The sequence below is a fragment of the Microcaecilia unicolor genome, chromosome 1 (genome assembly GCF_901765095.1).
Source record: "Microcaecilia unicolor chromosome 1, aMicUni1.1, whole genome shotgun sequence".
NCBI lineage: Eukaryota > Metazoa > Chordata > Amphibia > Gymnophiona > Siphonopidae > Microcaecilia > Microcaecilia unicolor.
The window spans coordinates 399,314,717-399,335,276 of record NC_044031.1 but is presented as its reverse complement, the minus strand read 5'-3'; the positions used below and the strand labels follow the sequence as shown (position 1 = coordinate 399,335,276).

At 44.8% G+C, this 20,560-nt stretch overlaps 1 protein-coding gene across 1 annotated transcript in view; it reads right to left on the bottom strand.

Annotated features, from left to right (window-relative positions):
• LOC115475441 (nucleolar protein 7-like) overlaps window positions 1-20,560 on the bottom strand; it is a 51,379-nt gene that overhangs the window by 16,359 nt on the left and 14,460 nt on the right. Inside the window, exons 5-7 of the mRNA XM_030211159.1 lie at window positions 17,271-17,334; window positions 7,849-7,970; window positions 7,669-7,746 (exon numbers count right to left, since the gene is read on the bottom strand). Of these exons, the coding sequence (XP_030067019.1) occupies window positions 7,669-7,746; window positions 7,849-7,970; window positions 17,271-17,334 (264 nt within the window). The remainder of the gene's footprint in view (window positions 1-7,668; window positions 7,747-7,848; window positions 7,971-17,270; window positions 17,335-20,560) is intronic.

The following is a 20,560-nucleotide window of genomic DNA, read 5'->3' as shown; positions in this document are numbered from 1 at the left end:
AACTTCTCTCATGGGATGTCTCAGCCAGAGCTTGAGGACTCCAAGTTATCCACAAACTTAGCAGCCTCAGAGGCAGAATCAAATGTTGTAGTAACCCCGTTATTTGAGATGCGAAGTTCGGCGGGGTATGCTAGCGTGAAACGTATCTTCTTCTGCACTAATTTAGAACATACAGGCGAAAATTCCTTCCAGACCACCGAGACCACAACCGAACAGTCTTGAAAGCATAATATCGGTTTGCCATCAAACTGCAGTGATCTACCACTTCGAATCACCTGTAGAATGTCTTGCTTCTGAATATAGTTGAGGACTTTAAAGAAGATGGCTACTGTTGGTCACCCTGCCGGTTCCTGCCGCCGACCAAGACGATGGGCTGTCTCAATCCGCAGGAGCCCTGCTTCTGCTGGAAGTTGTAGGGCCTTCGTTAACCATTTTTCCAAGAAACAGGGTAGGTCTTGATCTGCCAGGGTCTCAGGTAGCCCTACTAATTGGTATTATTGCTCCTCAACCTATTTTCCAGTGTGTCCAATTTATCCTCAAGGCTCCGCAGCTTCCTTGCCACATGGGGTTTGTCTTGCTCTAGAAGCTGCACCATGTCCTCCACCTCCCCAACTCTGCGCTGCACTGTCTGCAGATCCACTGAGAGTTGTAAAACACTGTTCTGTGGTATCTAATTTATTGATAATTAATTGCAATTTGGTTCCCACTGTTTGCTCCAATGCTGCCTGTACTTCCGCCGTGATCTCAGCTGCCCACTCTGAGCTAGGCGAGGGCGATGCGGGAGCACTCTTGTCAGCCACTTTGTTGTCTCCCAAATGGCTCTTCTCCCTGTCCTTACAATTTATGTGGGATGCCATAAAAGATTATCTCCCTGGGTACAAAATGTTAAACAGTCAACAGGGAAGCACTTCTAATTCCACAGTGTAAGTGCAAATTGGGCTATACCTACGATAAGTAGCAACTCAATTTAGGAAAGTCAAGAGCTCCTCAAACCTCCATCTTCACCCCTCCATATCTTTACCGAAGTCTTCATATTTATTTTAACAGTATCTGTTGTCACCAACACAAGTTAGACCACTTATCCTCTCCTTTCAATAGACACACTCCTTCAACCAGCCCTTTTGAGTAATCAAAACGTTCCACAATTTGATCAACCTTGTGCTTAAATGCTTTTACAAAGTCTGTACTGGACAATGCACTGGAAACCACCCTTGAATTGTCCTTACTACTAGGAAACCTAGAAACTACAGTGAAGAATTCCTTCATACTCAAAGATGCTTTCTCAATGGAATAAATGTACTCACTCTGCTGCTCCCCAGTATCTCTCCACACTCGTCCTTCCCTACACCCCATCCCGTGCACTCCGCTCCATGGATAAATCCTTCTTATCTGTTCCCTTCTCCACTACTGCCAACTCCAGACTTCGCGCCTTCTGTCTCGCTGCACCCTACGCCTGGAATAAACTTCCTGAGCCCCTACGTCTTGCCCCATCCTTGGCCACCTTTAAATCTAGACTGAAAGCCCACCTCTTTAACATTGCTTTTGACTCGTAACCACTTGTAACCACTCGCCTCCACCTACCATCCTCTCTTCTTCCCGTTCACATTAATTGATTTGATTTGCTTACTTTATTTATTTTTTGTCTATTAGATTGTAAGCTCTTTGAGCAGGGACTGTCTTTCTTCTATGTTTGTGCAGCGCTGCGTACGCCTTGTAGCGCTTTAGAAATGCTAAATAGTAGTAGTAGGAATCATTAAAAAAAAGGTACATTTTACTATATTAGTCTGCTCCCTATATTCTACTAGTTTTTTTTTAAGTAAATTTCCTGTGTATAGCCTGATGGAAACATACGTCATTCTCTTTCATTTTTCCTCAATTCTCTCTTTAGCAATCTAAGCTCATCATTAAACCAATCTGCCTTAATGATTTCTTACCACCCTTTGCTGCTTCATGAGTGCAGCCTCATTAATTGTATCAAGTAACAAAGTATGAAGCATGATCTAGAATTGGGAATAAAGTGGAGTTTCAACTCTGAAGACTGGATTGGTGAAAGTTTATCCCAGCTTTCTGAGAGCTGAGTACATTCAATTATTCTTGTGGAGCAACTTATATATTTTTTCCTGCAAATCAGCCACAGCACCTTTGAAACCACAATTTTGGAATATGTGCCATTATTCTAGGGTGTTAACTACATCAACATTGGCTGCCAGAGGAGACTGGTGACCCTTACGTTTGAGTGATTTCAAACACAGTCCATAATACCATCTACTTGATAAAAATGAGCACCCCCTGCATCTTATGAAAAGCTTACCTTTAGGGCTTCTTTTATCAACAGGCAAAATAAGGCAGTTGCCCTGGACCTTGCATAATAGGGACCCATTATTAAAAGGCAGCCATGAGGCAGTAAGAGCCCCCCCCCCCTCCAAAAAAAAAAAAAAACCTCAAAAACAACTAAAATGCCAACTTAATTGCTGCTCTTCTCAGCCCTTGTGTAAAAGGAAGGGCAACAGGGTGTTTCAGCAAGAGCAGGACCAGGATTTATCCAATTTCAGCACCAGTCAGAAGCTGGATCTCATTTAGGAACCAACAAACTGCAGCATATTAGGCTTGGTTTCACCACTTTCCACGGCAAATAATAATAGGGTACATACACAGTCTCCAGAGGGACACAAAAAAGAACAATGATGTTGCAGATGGAGCGATCTTTGATCCCTAGATATCTAAGCCAAAGTTTGTTGTTGACGCCGCTGCGTGACGCTTGGCAGTTCTTGGGGAACTGCTTGAAAGTGGATACTGGAATCACGGAATTAATGACCATTAGGGGGAACCCTAAGTTTGTGTCAGGCTTGGAGAATCCAGTATTTAAAAGATGGGAGGAAAGAGGAATAACTTGTTTGGAAGATGTAATTGGAGTCGAGGGACAGATAAAACCGCAAGAGCAAATATTGGGTAATGAGTCGCTGCAATGGGGGGACACTTTTGCTTACTGCCAATTGAAGCACTTTATACATTCTCTAGATGGGGAGAAACTGAGACAAAAGTCGGGGTCCAAGTTGAAAGAATTCTTTGAGGAAATTTCAGATACCGAACCATCCGTCTCTGATGTGTATAAGGCATTAGGGTCAGTGGGGATGATTAAAGATTTGACAACAGTTAAAGAGCGGTGGGAGAAAGATTTGGGAATAGGCCTCCCCAACTGGGATATAAACAGACAAGTGAAAGGTATTGCAAACCAACTGGGATATAAACAGACAAGTGAAAGGTATTGCAAACTTAGTTAGTGGAGCCCATTATCGGGAATGCGCTTTTTGAGTACTTCATAGGGCTTACTTCACACAAGTACAATTAGCAAAATTTGGGGGAGCACAAAATGCAATATGCTCGCGATGGAAAAACGCAGAAAACACATTTTATCATGCATTTTGGAGTTGTGAAACCATACAGGGCTTCTGGTCAAGAGTAGCCACTTATCTGTCAAATTTGCTGTCTTGTGAAGTAGTAGGAACCCCCTCACAGATGTTATTGGATATATATGGGTCGTTCAGAGGAAACACCTAAGAGGAAACATTATTTTTTTGTAAGGGGTGTCTGCTAGCAAAGAAATGTATATTGCAAAACTGGACTTCAGAGGCAGTGCCAGAATTTTGGCACTGGCGGAACATGGTACACCAGCTGCTGATGTGGGAGGCAAGAGAAGCCAGAGGATCCCCAAAACGAAAAACTCAGTTCTTGAAGATCTGGGGAAAATATATAGATACCTTATCAGCTAAGGGTAAGAGTTTTGTACTTAATGTGCTGTAGACACTATATTGATACTGAATGCGGGTCAATTCCCCTTTTTTTAGGATGTTTATGAGTTTTCCATGGGGAGGGAGGGAACAGGAGAGTTAGCGGAGGGAAAAGTTTTTTTTTGGGGGGGGGGGGGAGAAGGGGAAGGGGGGGGGTTGGAGAAAGGGAATAAATAAGAGAAAACAGTAGACCCGAACTGTTTGATTAGAATGGAGTTTCATGACTTGTTGTATATATTGAATATCTGTTGTTGATAAAAGTGTACACTGTTTTCAATAAAAACCGTTGAAACATATATATATACACACATACATCCTTTAGAGGGATGGGATAGGGGAGAAAAACTGGAAAAATACTAAGAGCCATGAATGACAGTTCCTTCAAGAGGAAGATACAATTTTGGGAGACAGATTTGACTGTATGTTTTATATTGTTGTAAAGTTCATTGATGCAATGGATGTTAAAGGCAGTATATAACATGTACTAAATGAAAATTAAACTACTAAATCCTGGTAAAATCTGGGGAGAGAAAATTAAAAAAAAAGAACAATGATACTATTTCTGGATCTGGGTAAACCAAAGCAAAGGAGATGTGTCTTGCCAAAAGTCTAGGAAGGGTTTGAATTTGTGGTCTCTCCATTCACCCTTCCTCTATAGTTTTCCACATGCATTGTGAAGAGCTAGCTAAAATAAAAATAGACAAAGGGATGGGGCCTGATGTGATACAACTGAGGGTACTCAAGAAACTCAGAAGGGTTCTAGTGGCTCCCTTGTCTGACCTTTTCAATGCTTCTTTAGAGTCTGCAGGTGCCAAAGAAGGGTAGAAGTGGTCCCCCTGTACAAGAGCAGAAGTAAGGAGGTAGTTGAGAATTACAGGCCTGTTAGCCTGACCTCAGCTGTGAGTAAACTAATAGAACTGCTTCTAAAACAGAGGATTGTGAGGTTTCTAGAACTGAATGGACTGCAGAACCCAAGGTAGCATGGTTTCATTAGAGGCAGCTCTTGTCAGACAAATCTGATTGATTTCTTTGACTGAGTGACCAAACAGTTGGAAATGGGTGGGGCACTAGAAGTGGTGTACTTGGATTTTAGCAAAGCCTTTGACATGGTTCCGCATAGACGGCTGATAAATAAACTGAGGGCCCTCAGTATGGGACTAAAATGACTGACTGGGCTAAAACTGGTTAAGAGGAAGGAGACAGAGGGTAGTGGTAAATGGAGTTTGACCTGAAGAAAAGGATGTTATCAGCGGTGTACCATAGGGGTCATTCTCGGACTGGCTCTTTTTAACATCTTTATGAGTGATATTGCGGAATGTTTGTCTCTTTGCTGATGATACCAAATTCTATAATAGGGTGGACACTCCAGAAGGTGTGAATGTCATGAGGAAGGATCTAGCGAAGCTTGAAGAATGGTCCAATAATTGGCAACTAAGATTTAACGCTAAGAAATGCAGGGTCATGCACCTGAGTTGCAAAAATCCAAGGGAACGGTACAGTATAGGGGGTGAAGTGCTTCTGTATACAAAAGAGTGGGATTTGGGGGTGATTGTGTCTGATGATCTCAAGGTGGCCAAACAGGTAGAAAAGGTGACAGTCAAAGCCAGAAGGATGCTCAGGTGCATAGGGAGAGGAATAGCCAGTAGGAAAAAAAAAAAAAAAGAGGTGATAGTGCCATTGTATAAGTCTCTGGCGAGACCCCATTTAGAATACTGTGTGCAATTCTGGAGACCGCACCTAAGAAAAGATATAAACAGGATGGTCGGTCCAGAAGGCTGCTACAAAACTGGTCAGTGGTTTTTGTCATACAGTGTATGAGGACAGACTTATAGACCTCAATATGTATACTCTGAAGACAAGTGAGAGAGAGAGGATATAAGAACACTAGTAAAACAGGCCCATTTCTGACACAAATGAAACGGGCGCTAGCAGGGTTTTCCTCGGAGTGTGTATGTTTGAGAGAGTATGTGTGAGATTGACTGTGTGTGAGAGAGAGAGCGTGAATGTGCGAGTGTGTGTGTGTGACAGAGATAGAGTGAGACTGCGGGGTGCGAGTGTGTCTCCTCTGTCCCCCCTCCAGCCACCCAGCGATTCTCCCCTGCTCCCCCTCCAGCCACCCAGTGATTCTTTTTCCCTTGCCCCCCTCCAGCCATCCACTGATGCTATTCTTTCCCCTGCCCCCCTCCAGCCACCCAGCGATGCTCTTCTTTCCCCTGCCCCCCCTCCAGCCACCCAGCGATGCTCTTCTATCCCCTGCCCCCCCTCCAGCCACCCACCGAGTCTCCTCTGTCCCCTGCCCCCCTCCAGCCACCCAGCGATTCTCCTCTCCCCTGCCCTCCTCCAGCCACCCAGCAATTGTCCTATCTCCCCTGCCCCCCCCCCCTCCAGCCACCCAGTGATTCTCCTGTCCCCTGCCCCCCCAGCCACCCAGCGATTCTCCTTTTTCCCTTACCCCCCTCCAGCCACCCAGCGATTCTCCTATTTCCCTTGCCCCCCTCCAGCCACCCAGCAAATCTCCTCTCCCCTGCCCCCCCTCCAGCCACCCAGCGATTCTCCTGTGTCCCCTGCCCCCCTCCAGCCACCCAGCGATTCTCCTCTCTCCCCTGCCCCCCCTCCAGCCACCCTATTTCCCTTGCCCCCCCCCCTCCAGCCACTCCTCCATTTTATATTTCAACTGTTTTTATTGATGATTCAACATTATAAACATTTTAACATTGCCAGTACATCTATCATTGGGCATTATAAGTAATACAGCATAATAACTTGTATACATCAATAAATTCCATCATCAATAGTTTTATGCATCTTCCCCTGGTCCCTTTGCCTACCCTCCCAAACATGCTCATTAACAGCCAAACGTACATTTAAGTGGGGGGTGTTTTGTTAAATATACATCACAGGCATCTTTTATATTCCCCCCTCCTTCACTCCTCCATTTTAATCAGCATATATTAAATTCCCCCCCATGTGCTACAGAAAAGCACTGAGCATTTGTGCGCTCTATAAGGCTCCATCTCCTCAATTGATGACACGTAGTTCCAGAACGTTGCAGGAATGCTTCAAGGCTTGAAGGCTTCACTTTCTCGGCCTCAGAATGTTGGAGGTGCGTTTTATTATATAGAATAAGAATAGCCATACTGAGTCAGACCAATGGTCGATCTAGCCCAGCATCCTGTTTCCAGTAGTGGCCAACCCAGGTCACAAGTACCTGGCAGAAACCCAATTAGTAGCAACATTCCATGCTACCAATCCCAGGGCAAGCAGTGGCTTCCCCGTGTCTGTCTCAATAACAGACTATGGACTTTTCCTCCAGGAAATTGCCCAAACCTTTTTTAAACCCAGATACGCTAATCGCTGTTACCACATGGTATGATAGAGACATTTAAATATCTCCATGGCATTAATGTACAGGAGGTGAGACTTTTCAAACGAAGGAAAACTCTGGAACAAGAGGGCAAATGATGAAGTTAAGAGGTTATAGGCTCAGGATTAATCTAAGGAAATACTTTTAAGGAAAGGGTGGTGGATGCATGGAATAGCCTCCTAGTTGAGGTAGCTGAAACAAAGACGGTGTCTGATTTCAAGAAATCATGGAACAGGTACATGGGGGCATCTTTTACTTACGCATGCTGGAGTTATCGCACGCTAAAAATAGGCATGTGCTAAACGCTAAAAACGCCCATAGGAATACATTGGCGTCTAGCATTTAACGTGCACCTATTTTTAGCGCGCACTAAAAATACCCAGCGTGCCTTAGTAAGAGACCCCCGGGATTTCTTAGGGAGAGGAGATAGTGGATGCTGCAGATGGGCAGATTAGATGGGCAGTTTGGCCTTTATCTGATGTCCTGTTTCTATGTTTGTATAGTACGGTTACATACCCCAAGTGTTGTCCACAAACTGCATGGCAGGCTTTTTGATGGTTCCTTTCTTGTTGGCGAGCGAGAAGAACTGGTTCACTTGAAAAGAGGAGGGAAAAAACAGACCTTCCATGTTAACCCAAACACACAAGTTAGTAAGTAGCATCTCATTGGAAGCAATGCTCAGATCATTCTCTTTACCTGTCGTCCTGTTACTGCCGGGTCCATATAGGCAGCTTTGTATAAAGTCTTTGGCTGCCTGTTCCTGTAGGCTGATCTGGTCCCAGGCTTTCAGCTGCACTGCCCTGTAGCTTTCCTGCAGTCTGGTCAAAGCAAAACAAATCACCATTAGCACAATACATGGTTTGACTTTCTCTGAAGCACACAATGCACACTGGCTTTCAATCTGGAAAATTTCAGAAGTCTATTACGCAAGAGCTGCTTCTGAACTTTTCCTTCCCCTTCAGCCTGAATACTCACAGGATCCAGCACAGAACAAAGCTTTCACAGGATTTTAGATGGATGGTATGTAACAATTAAAAAAAAAAAATTGTTTACAGAAGAGCTTTCTGCCTGCCCTCTCTTCTGCTGCTGCTTTGTGACAGAAAGTTCCTCAGTTAAGAAAAGCAAACAGCTCCAATCTCTCAAGTTACAAGCCACATCTTCTCCACCTGAAGGAAGCCCACAGGCTCTTTTCACAGCCTGTGTTCAGTATCATACCTGTCTTTCGTCAGAAAACAGGAGCAAGCCTCTCGTGACCTCAACACTAGGTTTGTACCATTACTGAAACAGTAGGGAGCATTTTCTGTTTTTATGTTCTCTGGCTTCGGCAGCTGGGGTCATGATTGTTGTGGCTGTCCAGGCCTTACCATGTCTGAGTATGTGAAACCGACGTTTAAGCCATAATGCCGTGGCTTTCTTCAGACACAGCAAAAACTGGACAACCGCAACAATCATCCTCTGCTTTCATTTTTACAAGCTCACGTTTCATGGTTCTGTATCAAGCCTCGACTCTGGTCCCTTTAAATAGAGTTCAGGGAAAGCAACACAATACGTCTTCTATGCTCTATGGAGAACGGATCGCTAGAAATGGCTCGCTAACAGGTATGTTATCTTTATCATTTGTTCATGACAGTTAGTAAGGGTATGTTTTATCAGTAAGTAGGTCATGAAAATATTTTTAGGAGTAATACGAGTACAAAAGGAAGTGTCAGCAGTTTGAAAGTTTTTTTGAGCATCTTAACATTACAACAACTTCACGCCATTTTGTAAGGCTGGCATATTTTTAAAGAAACATTTATCTTTCTTGGTATGTCATTTCATTTAGGTTTATGTACTCATTTTTTTATACCTATTTCTATTTGTCTACAGATGGCTTTACCCCTGATGCAGCCCTTGGTTTGGACCAATATGGCCATACTAAGTCTCTGATTTTATAGTTTTATGTAATAAATATGTATGTTTGTATGAACCTGTGATCTGCTTTGTTCTACTGAAAAAGGTACATAAAAACATAAGTATTGCCATACTGGGACAAACCGAAGGTCCATCAAGCCCAGTATCCTGTTTCCAACAGTAACCAATCCAGGTTACAAGTACCTGGCAAGAGCTCAAAACAGTAAGACAGATTTTATGCTACTTATCCTAGAAATAAGCAATGGATTTTCCCAAGTCCAACTTAATAATGGCATGGCAGTGGTTCCCAAACCTGGTCCTGGAGACACCCCAGCCAGTTAGATTTTCAGGATACCCACAATGAATATTCATAAGAGAGATTTGCATGCAGTGGAGGTAGTGCATGCAAATCTCTCTCATGAATATTCATTGTGGGTAGACGAATAGCAAAGAGGCGCCAAGTGTCTTGCAACAACAGAAGAGATAAACAGAGAGCAGACACAAAGTCCAAACAGATTCTTTATTCATACAGACCCAACGTGGCCATGTTTCGCCAATGAGGCTGCATCAGGGGCAACTTCAGCAGTTGTTCCTTCACAGAAGTGGAGCAGCAGCTTCAATCCTCTGTATGCTGAAGTCATCTTTGATGATCAGTTATGCTATCCGGGCTAAGCCTTTCTTGTCCCTGGTTAGCTGCTTTATGTCACTACCCCTTATGCAACCTTATGGGCGAAACATGGCCACATCGGGTCTGTACGAATAAAGGAGAAATTAGACCTTACATGCTAATTTGCTTTCTTTTAGTCCCTCTGGACCGGCCCAGGATTGGACTGATGGGTTGTGCACGCCTTCCAGCAGGTGGAGACTAAGAAAAATTCTGACTCTAGAGAGCCGATAAGAGCCCTGGCCATGTGACCCTAGCCTCAGTATTTGAATAATAAAGCAGGAAAGAATAGAAAGACCAACCTTCTGTGTCCCGTGGAATCCAAGCAGCCACAAAACATTCTCAAAACGTACTTAAACAACAGCCAAGCCGTGTAACAATGCTCACCACCAACTCCCAACGGAGAAGAGATATGGCTCAAACATAATATTTATTTTATAACTTTTATTTATTTTTTATTATGCAGAACTGTAAACTTGCAGAACAGCTCTGTCGCAGAAGACCGAAAGAACTAAACTCCGAAACTATGTACAAGTCTGTACTCTTGAAAGAACATGGGAGGGATCTGGGCCAGTCCAGAGGGACTAAAGGAAAGCAAATTAGCAGGTAAGGTGTAATTTCTCCTTCCTTAGCATCCCTCTGGACCAGCCCAAGATTGGACTGATGGGAAGTAACAAAGCAGTAGTTCTAAGGGAGGGACCTCAGCAAACCCGCTGTGAGTACTCGAGTCGCAAAGACCGCCTCCTGTCGACACTGTACATCTAGTCTGTCATGTCTAGAAAAAGAATGGAGAGAGGCCCACATCACCGCCTTACAAATATCCGCGGGTGGAACCAAGAACCGCTCCGCCTATGAAGCCGCTTGTCCTCTCATGGAGTGAGCTTTAACACTCTCCGGGACTGCTCTCCCTGTGAGAAGGTAAGCAGAAGCTATCATTTCCTTAATCCACCGAGATATAGTGGGCTTAGAAGTGGCCAAACCCTTACACCGACCAGCAAGGAGAACAAAAAGACAATCCGCGTGCTGAAAGTCTTCAGTAACCCTCTGATAGCGTTTAAGCACTCTCTTTACATCCAATGTACGCAACTTCCTCTGATCCTCCGTGCACGAGGAAGATCCCAGGACAGGAAGGAAGACTGATTGGGAAAATGAAACCGAGAAACTACCTTAGGCAGGAAAGAAGGTACCGGACGAAGAACCATTCGCTCTTTGGAAAACTCCAAAAACGGAGGCCTGCAGGAAAAGGCTTGCAGTTCCGAGACCCTTCTAGCTGAAGCAATGGCCACTAAAAACACTGCCTTGAGAGTCAAATCCTTAAGGGAACAAGAAGACAGCGGTTCAAAAGGAGGACCTGTCAGTGCGGAAAGCACAAAATTGAGATCCCAAGACGGAAAGACCGCTCTGGCCGTAGGGCAAAGAAGACTAACTCCCTTCAAAAAACGGGAGACATCTGGAAGACTAGCCAACGACTTACCACGTATCCGACCTCGAAAACAGGAAAGGGTCGCAACCTGCACCTTAAGAGAAGAAACAATCCTTTATCAAAGCCCCGCTGCAGAAAGTCCAACATCTCCACTACTGAAGCCCGGAAGGGAGCAATACCAGCATCTGAACACCAAGCCTCAAAAATCCTCCAGGTGTGAATATAATTTAGAGACGTAGACGGACGACGCGACCGAAGCATGGTAGCAATCACTGGAGCGGAATATCCTTTCTTAAATGGGCCCATTCAAGAGCCAGGCCGTAAGACAAAATCGAGTTGGGTCTGGATGAGAAATCGGTCCTTGCAATAGAAGGTTCTCGTGAACAGGGAGACGAAGAGGAGGCGAAGACAGAAGACGCTGGAGGTCCACATACCACGGATGTCGGGGCCAATCTGGAGCCACTAGAGAACTACCAGTCCACCGTGTGCCTCAATCCTTTGTAAGAGACGACCCAATAGAGGCCACAGAGGAAACACGTACAGAAGCCCATCAGGCCACTGTTGTAAGAGGGCGTCTATCCCTCCTGCTCTTGAGTCTCTTCGGCGACTGAAGAAGCAAGGAACCTTTGCGTTGGGACTGGAAGCAAAAAGATCTAGCACTGGAGTGCCCCACCAGGCTACTATCAACTGAAATGCCCGAGAGCTGAAAGACCATTCCCCTGGATTGAGGGTGTGACAACTGAGAAAATCTGCCTGAATGTTTTCGACCCCCGCCACATGAGCAGCTGAAATGGCGGACAGGTGAAGCTCCGCCCATGCCATGAGACTTGCTGTCTCCCGTCGCAAGAGCAGACTCTTTGTTCCCCCCTGGCTGTTGACATAGGCCACAGCCGTGGCATTGTCCGACAGAACTCTCATCGCCTTGCCTGCCACCAGGGACAAAACCCCTCGAGAGCTAGACAAATCGCTCTGGTCTCCAAGAAACTGATGGACTGGGACGCTTCCAGGGGAGACCAGAGGCCCTGCGCCAACCTGCCTAAGCAATGGATGTGCAGCAAAATGAAAATTACCATGCGTCCATTTTGGGTCTAAGACCGTACCGCCAGCCAGGGGCGTAGCCAGACACCCAATTTTGGGTGGGCCTGGGCCCAACATGGGTGGGCAGAAGAACTCTGCCCTGTGCCACAAGTGATTTGGTCTCTCCCTTTCTCGCCTGGATGCCATATGGTCTCTCAAATATCCCCCTCACATTGCTCATGTTGGCCCCACAGCCTTCCCCCTGATGCAACTTCCTGTTTCCGTATAGGCAGGAATATATCAGAGGGAAGCCCCTAAGACTGGCACTGATCATTAATGCTATCCACTGTGGAGACTCCAGTGGCATTCCTGTGGTGAAATTCTCCGTCCGCAACCACCAGATGAGACTGCTGTGCTCTTGGGAATGCAGAGGCAACCTCATCTGAAGGGAATCCGTCTAAGAGGACCATCTGGACAGGAGAGAAAATTGGAGAGACCTCATGTGAGCCCTGGCCCAGAGGACTACCTCTATAGCCGCTGCCATGGAACCCAGGACCTGAAGATAATCTTGAGCACAGAGACCACACCTGTGAAGTAAACTTTGAATCATAAGTACATAAGTACATAAGTAGTGCCATACTGGGAAAGACCAAAGGTCCATCTAGCCCAGCATCCTGTCACCGACAGTGGCCAATCCAGGCCAAGGGCACCTGGCACGCTCCCTAAACGTAAAAACATTCCAGACAAGTTATACTTAAAAATGCGGAATTTTTCTAAGTCCATTTAATAGCGGTCTATGGACTTGTCCTTTAGGAATCTATCTAACCCCTTTTTAAACTCCGTCAAGCTAACCGCCCGTACCACGTTCTCCGGCAACGAATTCCAGAGTCTAATTACACGTTGGGTGAAGAAAAATTTTCTCCGATTCGTTTTAAATTTACCACACTGTAGCTTCAACTCATGCCCTCTAGTCCTAGTATTTTTGGATAGCGTGAACAGTCGCTTCACATCCACCCGATCCATTCCACTCATTATTTTATACACTTCTATCATATCTCCCCTCAGCCGTCTCTTCTCCAAGCTGAAAAGCCCTAGCTGAGATCGCAGTTTGAGAACCCTGCCCTGGGAAAGAAAAACACGACCCCACGCTGTGTCGAAGATAACCCCTAAATACTCCAGGGACTGCGAAGGAATTAGATGGCTCTTGGCTGAATTCACCACCCAACCTAGGGACTGCAAGAAATGCACTACTTGGTCCGTGACCTGCTGACTCTCCAGATAAGATTTCGCCCTGATGAGCCAGTCATCCAAGTACGGGTAGACGAGGATCCCATCTTTCCTGAGGGCCGCTGCCACCACTACCATGACTTTGGTGAACGTACGAGCTGTCACTAGTACAAACGGCAGAGCCTGAAACTGAAAATGGTGTCCCAGAATTGCAAACCGCAAGAACTTTTGGTGACCAGTCCGGATAGGAATATGCAGATAAGCTTCCGTCAGATCTAAGGCCGTTAGAAACTGTCCTGTACAAACTGCCACTATCACCGATCGAAGGGTCTCCATTTGAAAACTTGCGACTTTGAGAGCCCGATTGACGGCCTTGAGATCCAAAATAGGACGAAAGGAGCCCTCCTTCTTGGGAACCACAAAGTAAATGGAATAACGACCCTGTCTGTACTCTGAAGGAGGGACTTGGCAAATTGCTTGAAGGTCCAAGAGCCTCTGTAGAGTGTCCCGTACAGCGCCTGCTTTGTGGCGAGAGTGACAGGGAGACTCCAGAAAGGGGTCTGAAAGAGGCTTGGTGAATTCTAAGGCATAGCAGTCTCGAATAACCTCCAAGACCCACTGGTCGGAGGTAATGGGCCCACCTCTGAAAGAACTGTGACAGCTGAGCTCCTACAGGAACCAGAGGAGAGGCCCGCACACCTTCATTGGGACCGGAATAGGGCACTTGAGTCTCAACCTCCCCTACGAAAACCTCAAAAGGACTGAGTTCTGTTGAAAAACCTAGACCTCTGAGCCTGAGCTCCGCGGCTAGGATGAAACCTACGGAAATCTCTCGCCCGACCACGACTAAACAAAGCACCCCGACTAGGCGGGTGAGGCCTATCCTCCGGGAGACAAAGAACTTTCATATCCCCCAAAGAACGGACCAATTTATCCAACTCTTCTGCAAACAACAGAGTACCCCTGAAGGGAAACTTACTCAGTTTAGATTTGGAAGCCGCATCCGCCGACCAACCTTGTAACCAAAGGGAGCGGCGAGCCACAACCACCAACACACCAGAGGATGCTCTGAACAGATCATACAAGGCATCCATCAAGAAGGCAGATCCCATCTCAATCTTGGCCATCTCCACATCTACAGCAGAAAAATTATCTGAGGATCTATCCAAGACTCTCTCCGCCCAGCGGAAACAGGCTCTGGCCACCAGGGAACCTCAAATAGCCGCCTGCACTGCCAAAGAGGAAACATAACTATTCTTAAGAAGAGAATCCAACCTCCTGTCCTGAACATCCCAAAAGGCTGTTCCCCTGTCCACGGGAACCGTATTAAGCTTGGGAACCGCTGAGACTACCACATCCACCACCGGGACCTTAAGAAGAGCCCTGTTCACTTCTGGCACTGGGTAAAGGCGGGTCATCGACCTGGCTGGACGAAAAGAGGAGTCGAGAACATCCCACTGCGCCCTAATAATGTCCCAAATGTCTTGATGCATGGGAAAAGTTCTACCTGAAGATCTAGTGCCTTTGACCAATAGATCAACCTTGCGAATCTCGAGAGTCGGGTTTGGTTGTTCCTCAAAATGTAGAGAGGAGGAGACCAAGGAGATGAGTTCCTGTAAGTCCTCTTTATGAAAAATCCGAGCCACAGAAGGATCTTCTCCCTGGGGAAAGGATTCTGTAGCAGGGTCCGCAGGAACTTGGTCCTCCCAAAACTCCTCTGCTAAGCCCTCCTCCTTCCAGGAAGGGTACATCCTGATCCTGGTCAGACAGTGGATCCGAGCATCTAGGACTTTTAGATGAAAAGATCTGGAGGAGGACTCCCCTACAACTCCTGCCCCAAGACCAGACTTCTTCATCAAGAATGCCTGGTACATCTGGAGGACAAACTAAAGCCCCCCTCCTGAGTCCCTCCAGACTGCACCAGAGACACTGCCTTCCTGCACTCCTGAAGGCTGAACATCAGAGGAGAGCTCGCGTGCTGCAGGCCCTGCAGCTGGAGACGATGGCATTCTGTCGCGCCAAAATCAACGAACCAGGGAGATCTGCAGCAGAACAGGAAGGCGCTGAGGCAGACGCGACCGAACGGGAAGATGAAGAGGCAGGCACAGTCACTGACGCGGACAGAGGAAGAGGCACCGCTGAGACTTCTAGCGCTGTACAAAACTTACACAAGCCGAGGGCGCCTACTCCCCGGCACTGGCAAACAGTACAGTGCTTCAATTTCTCCGCCATAGTGGAGCTCTCCCTGCCCTCAAAGGAAACGCTTTGCACTTTTTTTTTTTTAAGAAGCCGTTCCGAAAAAAAAAAAAACGCAAGGGAAAGGAGGAAATTCAGCACAAAGAAAATTGCTCGTTCAGTCCTCGGGGCACTGTACTTTGTACTCGTTTTGTTTTTGTTTGTTTTTAAACAGCTGAGCAGGAGAAGTAATTCCACACCAAAACAAATAGAGCACAACGGAGCTGTCTGCTCGTTAGTGCTCTGGGGAGAGAAAGATTTTTGGTTTTTTTTTAACGAAGTGGCTGCCTCTCCCAAAGGCAAAAACCCTTTTCCACCGAAAGGGTAGCCCGTCCCAAATTAGTAAAGGGAGATGGGGAGGGACCCGGGGACACCCAATTTTAACACCCCAGAGGCTGAAGAGGAAAAAAAATCTCCTATCTGCCAAACCTCTAGATTCCCCAGGCACAGAAGAATTAATATTTACTTAATTTTTTTGTTTTTTAAGAGAGAGAGACTAATGGGCTCACATCCTACCTGCTGGAGACTGAGAAAATACTGAGGCTAGGGTCACCTGGCCAGGGCTCTTATTGGCTCTCTAGAGTCAGAATTTTTCTGTCTTCACCTGCTGGAAGGCGTGCACAACCCATCAGTCCAATCCTGGGTCGGTCCAGAGGGAAGCTACGGAAGAATCTGTTTGAACTTTCAGTGTCTGCTCTCTGTTTATCTATTCATTGTGGGTATCCTAAAAACCTGACTGGTTGGGGTGCTCCAGGACCAGGTTTGGGAACCACTGGCTTATGGACATTTCTTTTAGGAAATTATTTAAACTTTTTTTAAATCCTGCTAAGCTAACTGCTTTTACCACATTCTCTGACAAAGAATTCCAGAGTGTAATTACACGTTGAGTAAAGAAATATTTTCTCCAGTTTGCTTTAAACTTATTACTTACTAGCTTCATTGTGTGCCCCCTAGTCCTAGTATTTTTGGAAAGAATAAACCCTAACTGCTTTTACCACATTCTCTGACAACAAATTCCAGAGAGTAATTAAATGCTGAGTGAAGAAATAATTTTCTCCACTTTGTTTTAAACTTATTACTTAATAGCTTCATTGTGTGCCCTCTAGTCTTAGTATTTTTGGAAAGAGTAAACAAGCAATTTACCTCTATCCGTTCCACTCCACTCAGTATTTTATAAACCTCTATCACATCTCCCCTCAGTCATCTCTTCTCCAAGTTGAAGAGACCTAGCAGGTTTAGACTTTCCTCACATTCCCTTTATCATTTTTGTCACCCTTCTATGTACCTTTTCTAATTCCGCTATATCTTTTTTCAGATGTGGTGACCAGAACTGCACACAGTATTCGAGGTGTGGGTTACATCATGGAGCGATACAAAGGCACTATGACACTCATTTTTGTTTTCCATTCCTCTCCTAATAATTCCTAACATTCTACTTGCTTTCTTAGCTGCCGCTGCACACTGAGCAGAGGGTTACACTCATACTGATCGCCTCACATAGATAGAGGAAGGACCTATACTTCTCTGTCAGGGACAGCCAGAAGCAATGCCCAGTCCTTCCCATTGGTCTATCCTCGGCACCAAGAGTATCAGGGTAGCATTTCACCACTACCAGAGTTTTCCACAGCAGGTTAAAATCCCTTTGACCTATGATCTCTGTACCTGGCATCCACAGCCTCTGCTTCACTATCTTCAGAGCTTCTGGCCTCACTTTCCGTGACATCATCTGTGGGGGGAATAAGGGTACAGTTAAACATACATGATGTGCAGACATGTAAGTGGGAAGACATAAAGATCATCTATTAGCAGTCCTTCTCTTCTATGTTTAAAAATGGTCAAAGCAACAGTTAATCATTCAATCTGGATAATAACCAAAAGTAACAGCACCATAATTCCAAACTCAGCAATCCTCTTCCTACGTTGAGGTCTCTCTGGACAGGCTACCTCTGCTCCTTAGCAGAGAGTACTATCAACAGAGCAGGAGAAACAAAACACATCGTAAACCAGCCAACAGTGTACAAAAGATGGGGCATCTTTGTTGGGGAAAAAAAGGGATCAAATGGTTACACTGCAAAACTAAGGTGCATTCTTAACATGTGCTACTGTTAAAACGTGTCTTTTAGCACAGATCCCATTTTATGTAAAAAGACCTAGTTACATTAACTAGGGTTAAGAGTAAAATAACACGTCTTAACAGTAGCTCACATTAATAACTATACCCCTAAATATCATTATCAATGTACACATCTTTTCAAGATGAGATGTTTTCCCCCGTTTCAATATTAAGAATATAGGAGCAACCAGTAATTAAACTAAGTTTCTTACTTGTAACAGGAGTTCCCCTGGGAAAGCAGAAAATAAGTTAAAAAAAAAAAAAAAGAGGCGGCAAGTGCACCACACAAAATAAGACAGAAAAAGAGTGCACACTAAAAAGGCAAACAGAGCTCTGTGTTAAAAAAAACTATTTAACATCATAAAGTGATCACAAAAAAACCTCAAAGGTAGTCACCGACTACATTTTTCTATACGTGGGATTGCTATTAACGTGCACTTTTGATAAATATGTACTGTATATGCTTTTATATTGTCAGTACAGATGTTTTATGTTTATTTTTGATATTTATTGTATACACATTTATTAGGATTTATTTATCGCCTTTTTGAAGGAATTCACTCAAGGCAGTGTACAGCAAGAATAAGTCAAATATAAGCAACAGACAATTACAGCAATAAAAATATTAAAACAATACAAAGTATAGCATAGTATGATACATTACAATGCCAACACAATACACAATAAAACATTTTAATAGACAGAATGGGATGTAATCAAAGATGGAACATATAGATAGATGAGACAGAGTAACAAGAGTAAGAAAATAAGGGACTAGTTAAAGAGAGTTGCAAATGAGGTCAGAAAGGTGCTTGAACATTATCTTGGCTAGGGTAGGAGTGGATAAACATGTCCCGTTCTACTATGTGCAGCTGGTATCATTTACTTCTTCCGTTAAAGACCTGGCTGAAGAGTCAAGCTTTCACCTGCTTCCTAAAGTACAGATAGTCTTGTGTTAAGCGAAGCCTTTCAGGGAGTGCATTCCAGAGCATGAGGGCTACTCTGGAGAAGGCTCGCTTGTGGGTATCACATTGTGTGATATCCTTTGGAGAGGGTGTGGTTAGGGAAAACTCCTTCTTGTTTTTAATTATGGTATTTCATCTGATATATTTATGTTTCAGTTTAATATATCTAACATCTACCTCTGCTGAAGCCTTTTTGGCAAAACACGTTGGGTTTCATGTGATCACTACGATATATATATATTTTTTTTTTAACAGCGCTGTTTTGTTTTTTTAACACATACTCCTTTTTTTGTCCAGCAGAATAAGTTAGCCACATACTAATGACATCTTCCAACAATACCATGGATGGAATATTTCTAAAGCTAAGAGAGGCTTGAAAAGGGGCCTTCTAAGAATGTGTCAGCCACCACCCACTATAGTGCCCATTTCTATTCCAGCATATTCTAGTTGTAAGCAAGTTCATTCCAGAGGAGAAGATGGATGTGTCTGTGTGACTCACTTATCCTGCTGTCCACAGAGAACCATCATTACAAGTAAGTACCAGTAACTTAACTTTCTTCATGGACAAGCAGGATTTTAGACTTAAGGGGATATAGTTTAGTTAAATGTATGGCTGCTAGAGGTGGCCAAGAGACATAGGAAGTTTTGGGCTGTGATCTCGTTGGCAGAGATGCAATGGGTTAATGAAGTTATGTCCACCCAATGGAAGGGGAAGAAGGCCTTCGACGAAGTCCTTCTGATATCCACCCCAATGAACTTCAGGGACAGTGCATATTGGATGTGTGTCTTCTCAATGCTGGCTTCCTGGTAAGTAGGCCCCACAATGAGCTAGCCATCCAGGTAAGGGAAGACGATCCATATCCCTTTCTTGTGGAGGTGTGTGGCTATTACTGAAACACACTTGGTGGAGACACTTGCTGCCTAGGATAGACCAATGGGTAGGACTGGGCATTAATTCTGATCATCCTGACAGAGAAGTATAGGTCCTTCCTGTGTGTGAAGCAGATCAGTATGAGTGTAAGCATTCTCAAGGTCCAAGGACTCTAACCAGTTATCAATTTGGAGAAAGAGGGAAAACAGTCCCCAGGGAGTGCATCTGAAATTTCTCCTTGTAGTTGAACCTGTTGAACTTCCAGAGATTCATTATGAGGCACAGGCCCTCTGTTTCCTTGAGGATCAGGAAGTAGCCCTGGATGACCTCTATGAGATGAACAGGCTCTGCAGCTCTTTCTTGTAAAAGGGAGACTTTTACCAGCAAGAGTTGCAGGTGTCCTTTGAGAAGGAGGGTGGTGCACAATGAGATGGGGTGAATCTGTTGGTCATGATCTCCCAAGAGGCTGATAAAAACATGAGGTGCTCCTCCCCACCCCACTGAAACAGCACAGAGAGATAGGGGTGCAGTCTTTGCTGGAAACTATGGTTTTATGGGTGCTGCTTGGGGCATCTGCCACCTGTTGTAATTACTATAGCATCGCGACAGAGGAAAGGACTTGCGGAACTGCACACACTATAATCTTTGTTTATTAAAAATACATTCAGACCTTCGGAGGTGAGGGTTTTAAGGGTGATGTAATGATCTTTAATTACACTGATAGTGTCATTAACCTTGTCGCTGAAGATGTTTTCCCCAGTGCAGGGCAATTGGGGGATCATCTAGATAAGAGGTGCATCTGCAAGGTGCTCCTGGATGTCTTTCCTTAGGCCAGAGGCTCTGAATATGTCACACAGATGTTTCTAATTTTGTTTATAAATGATTTTTGCAGGCCATACGAAACTTTAGATATTGTAGATTATAAACATTTATATAAACAAAATATACACAGAAAAATAAAAGTCATGAAATGAAATGCCTCTTTTGTGGCACAGACTGCAGT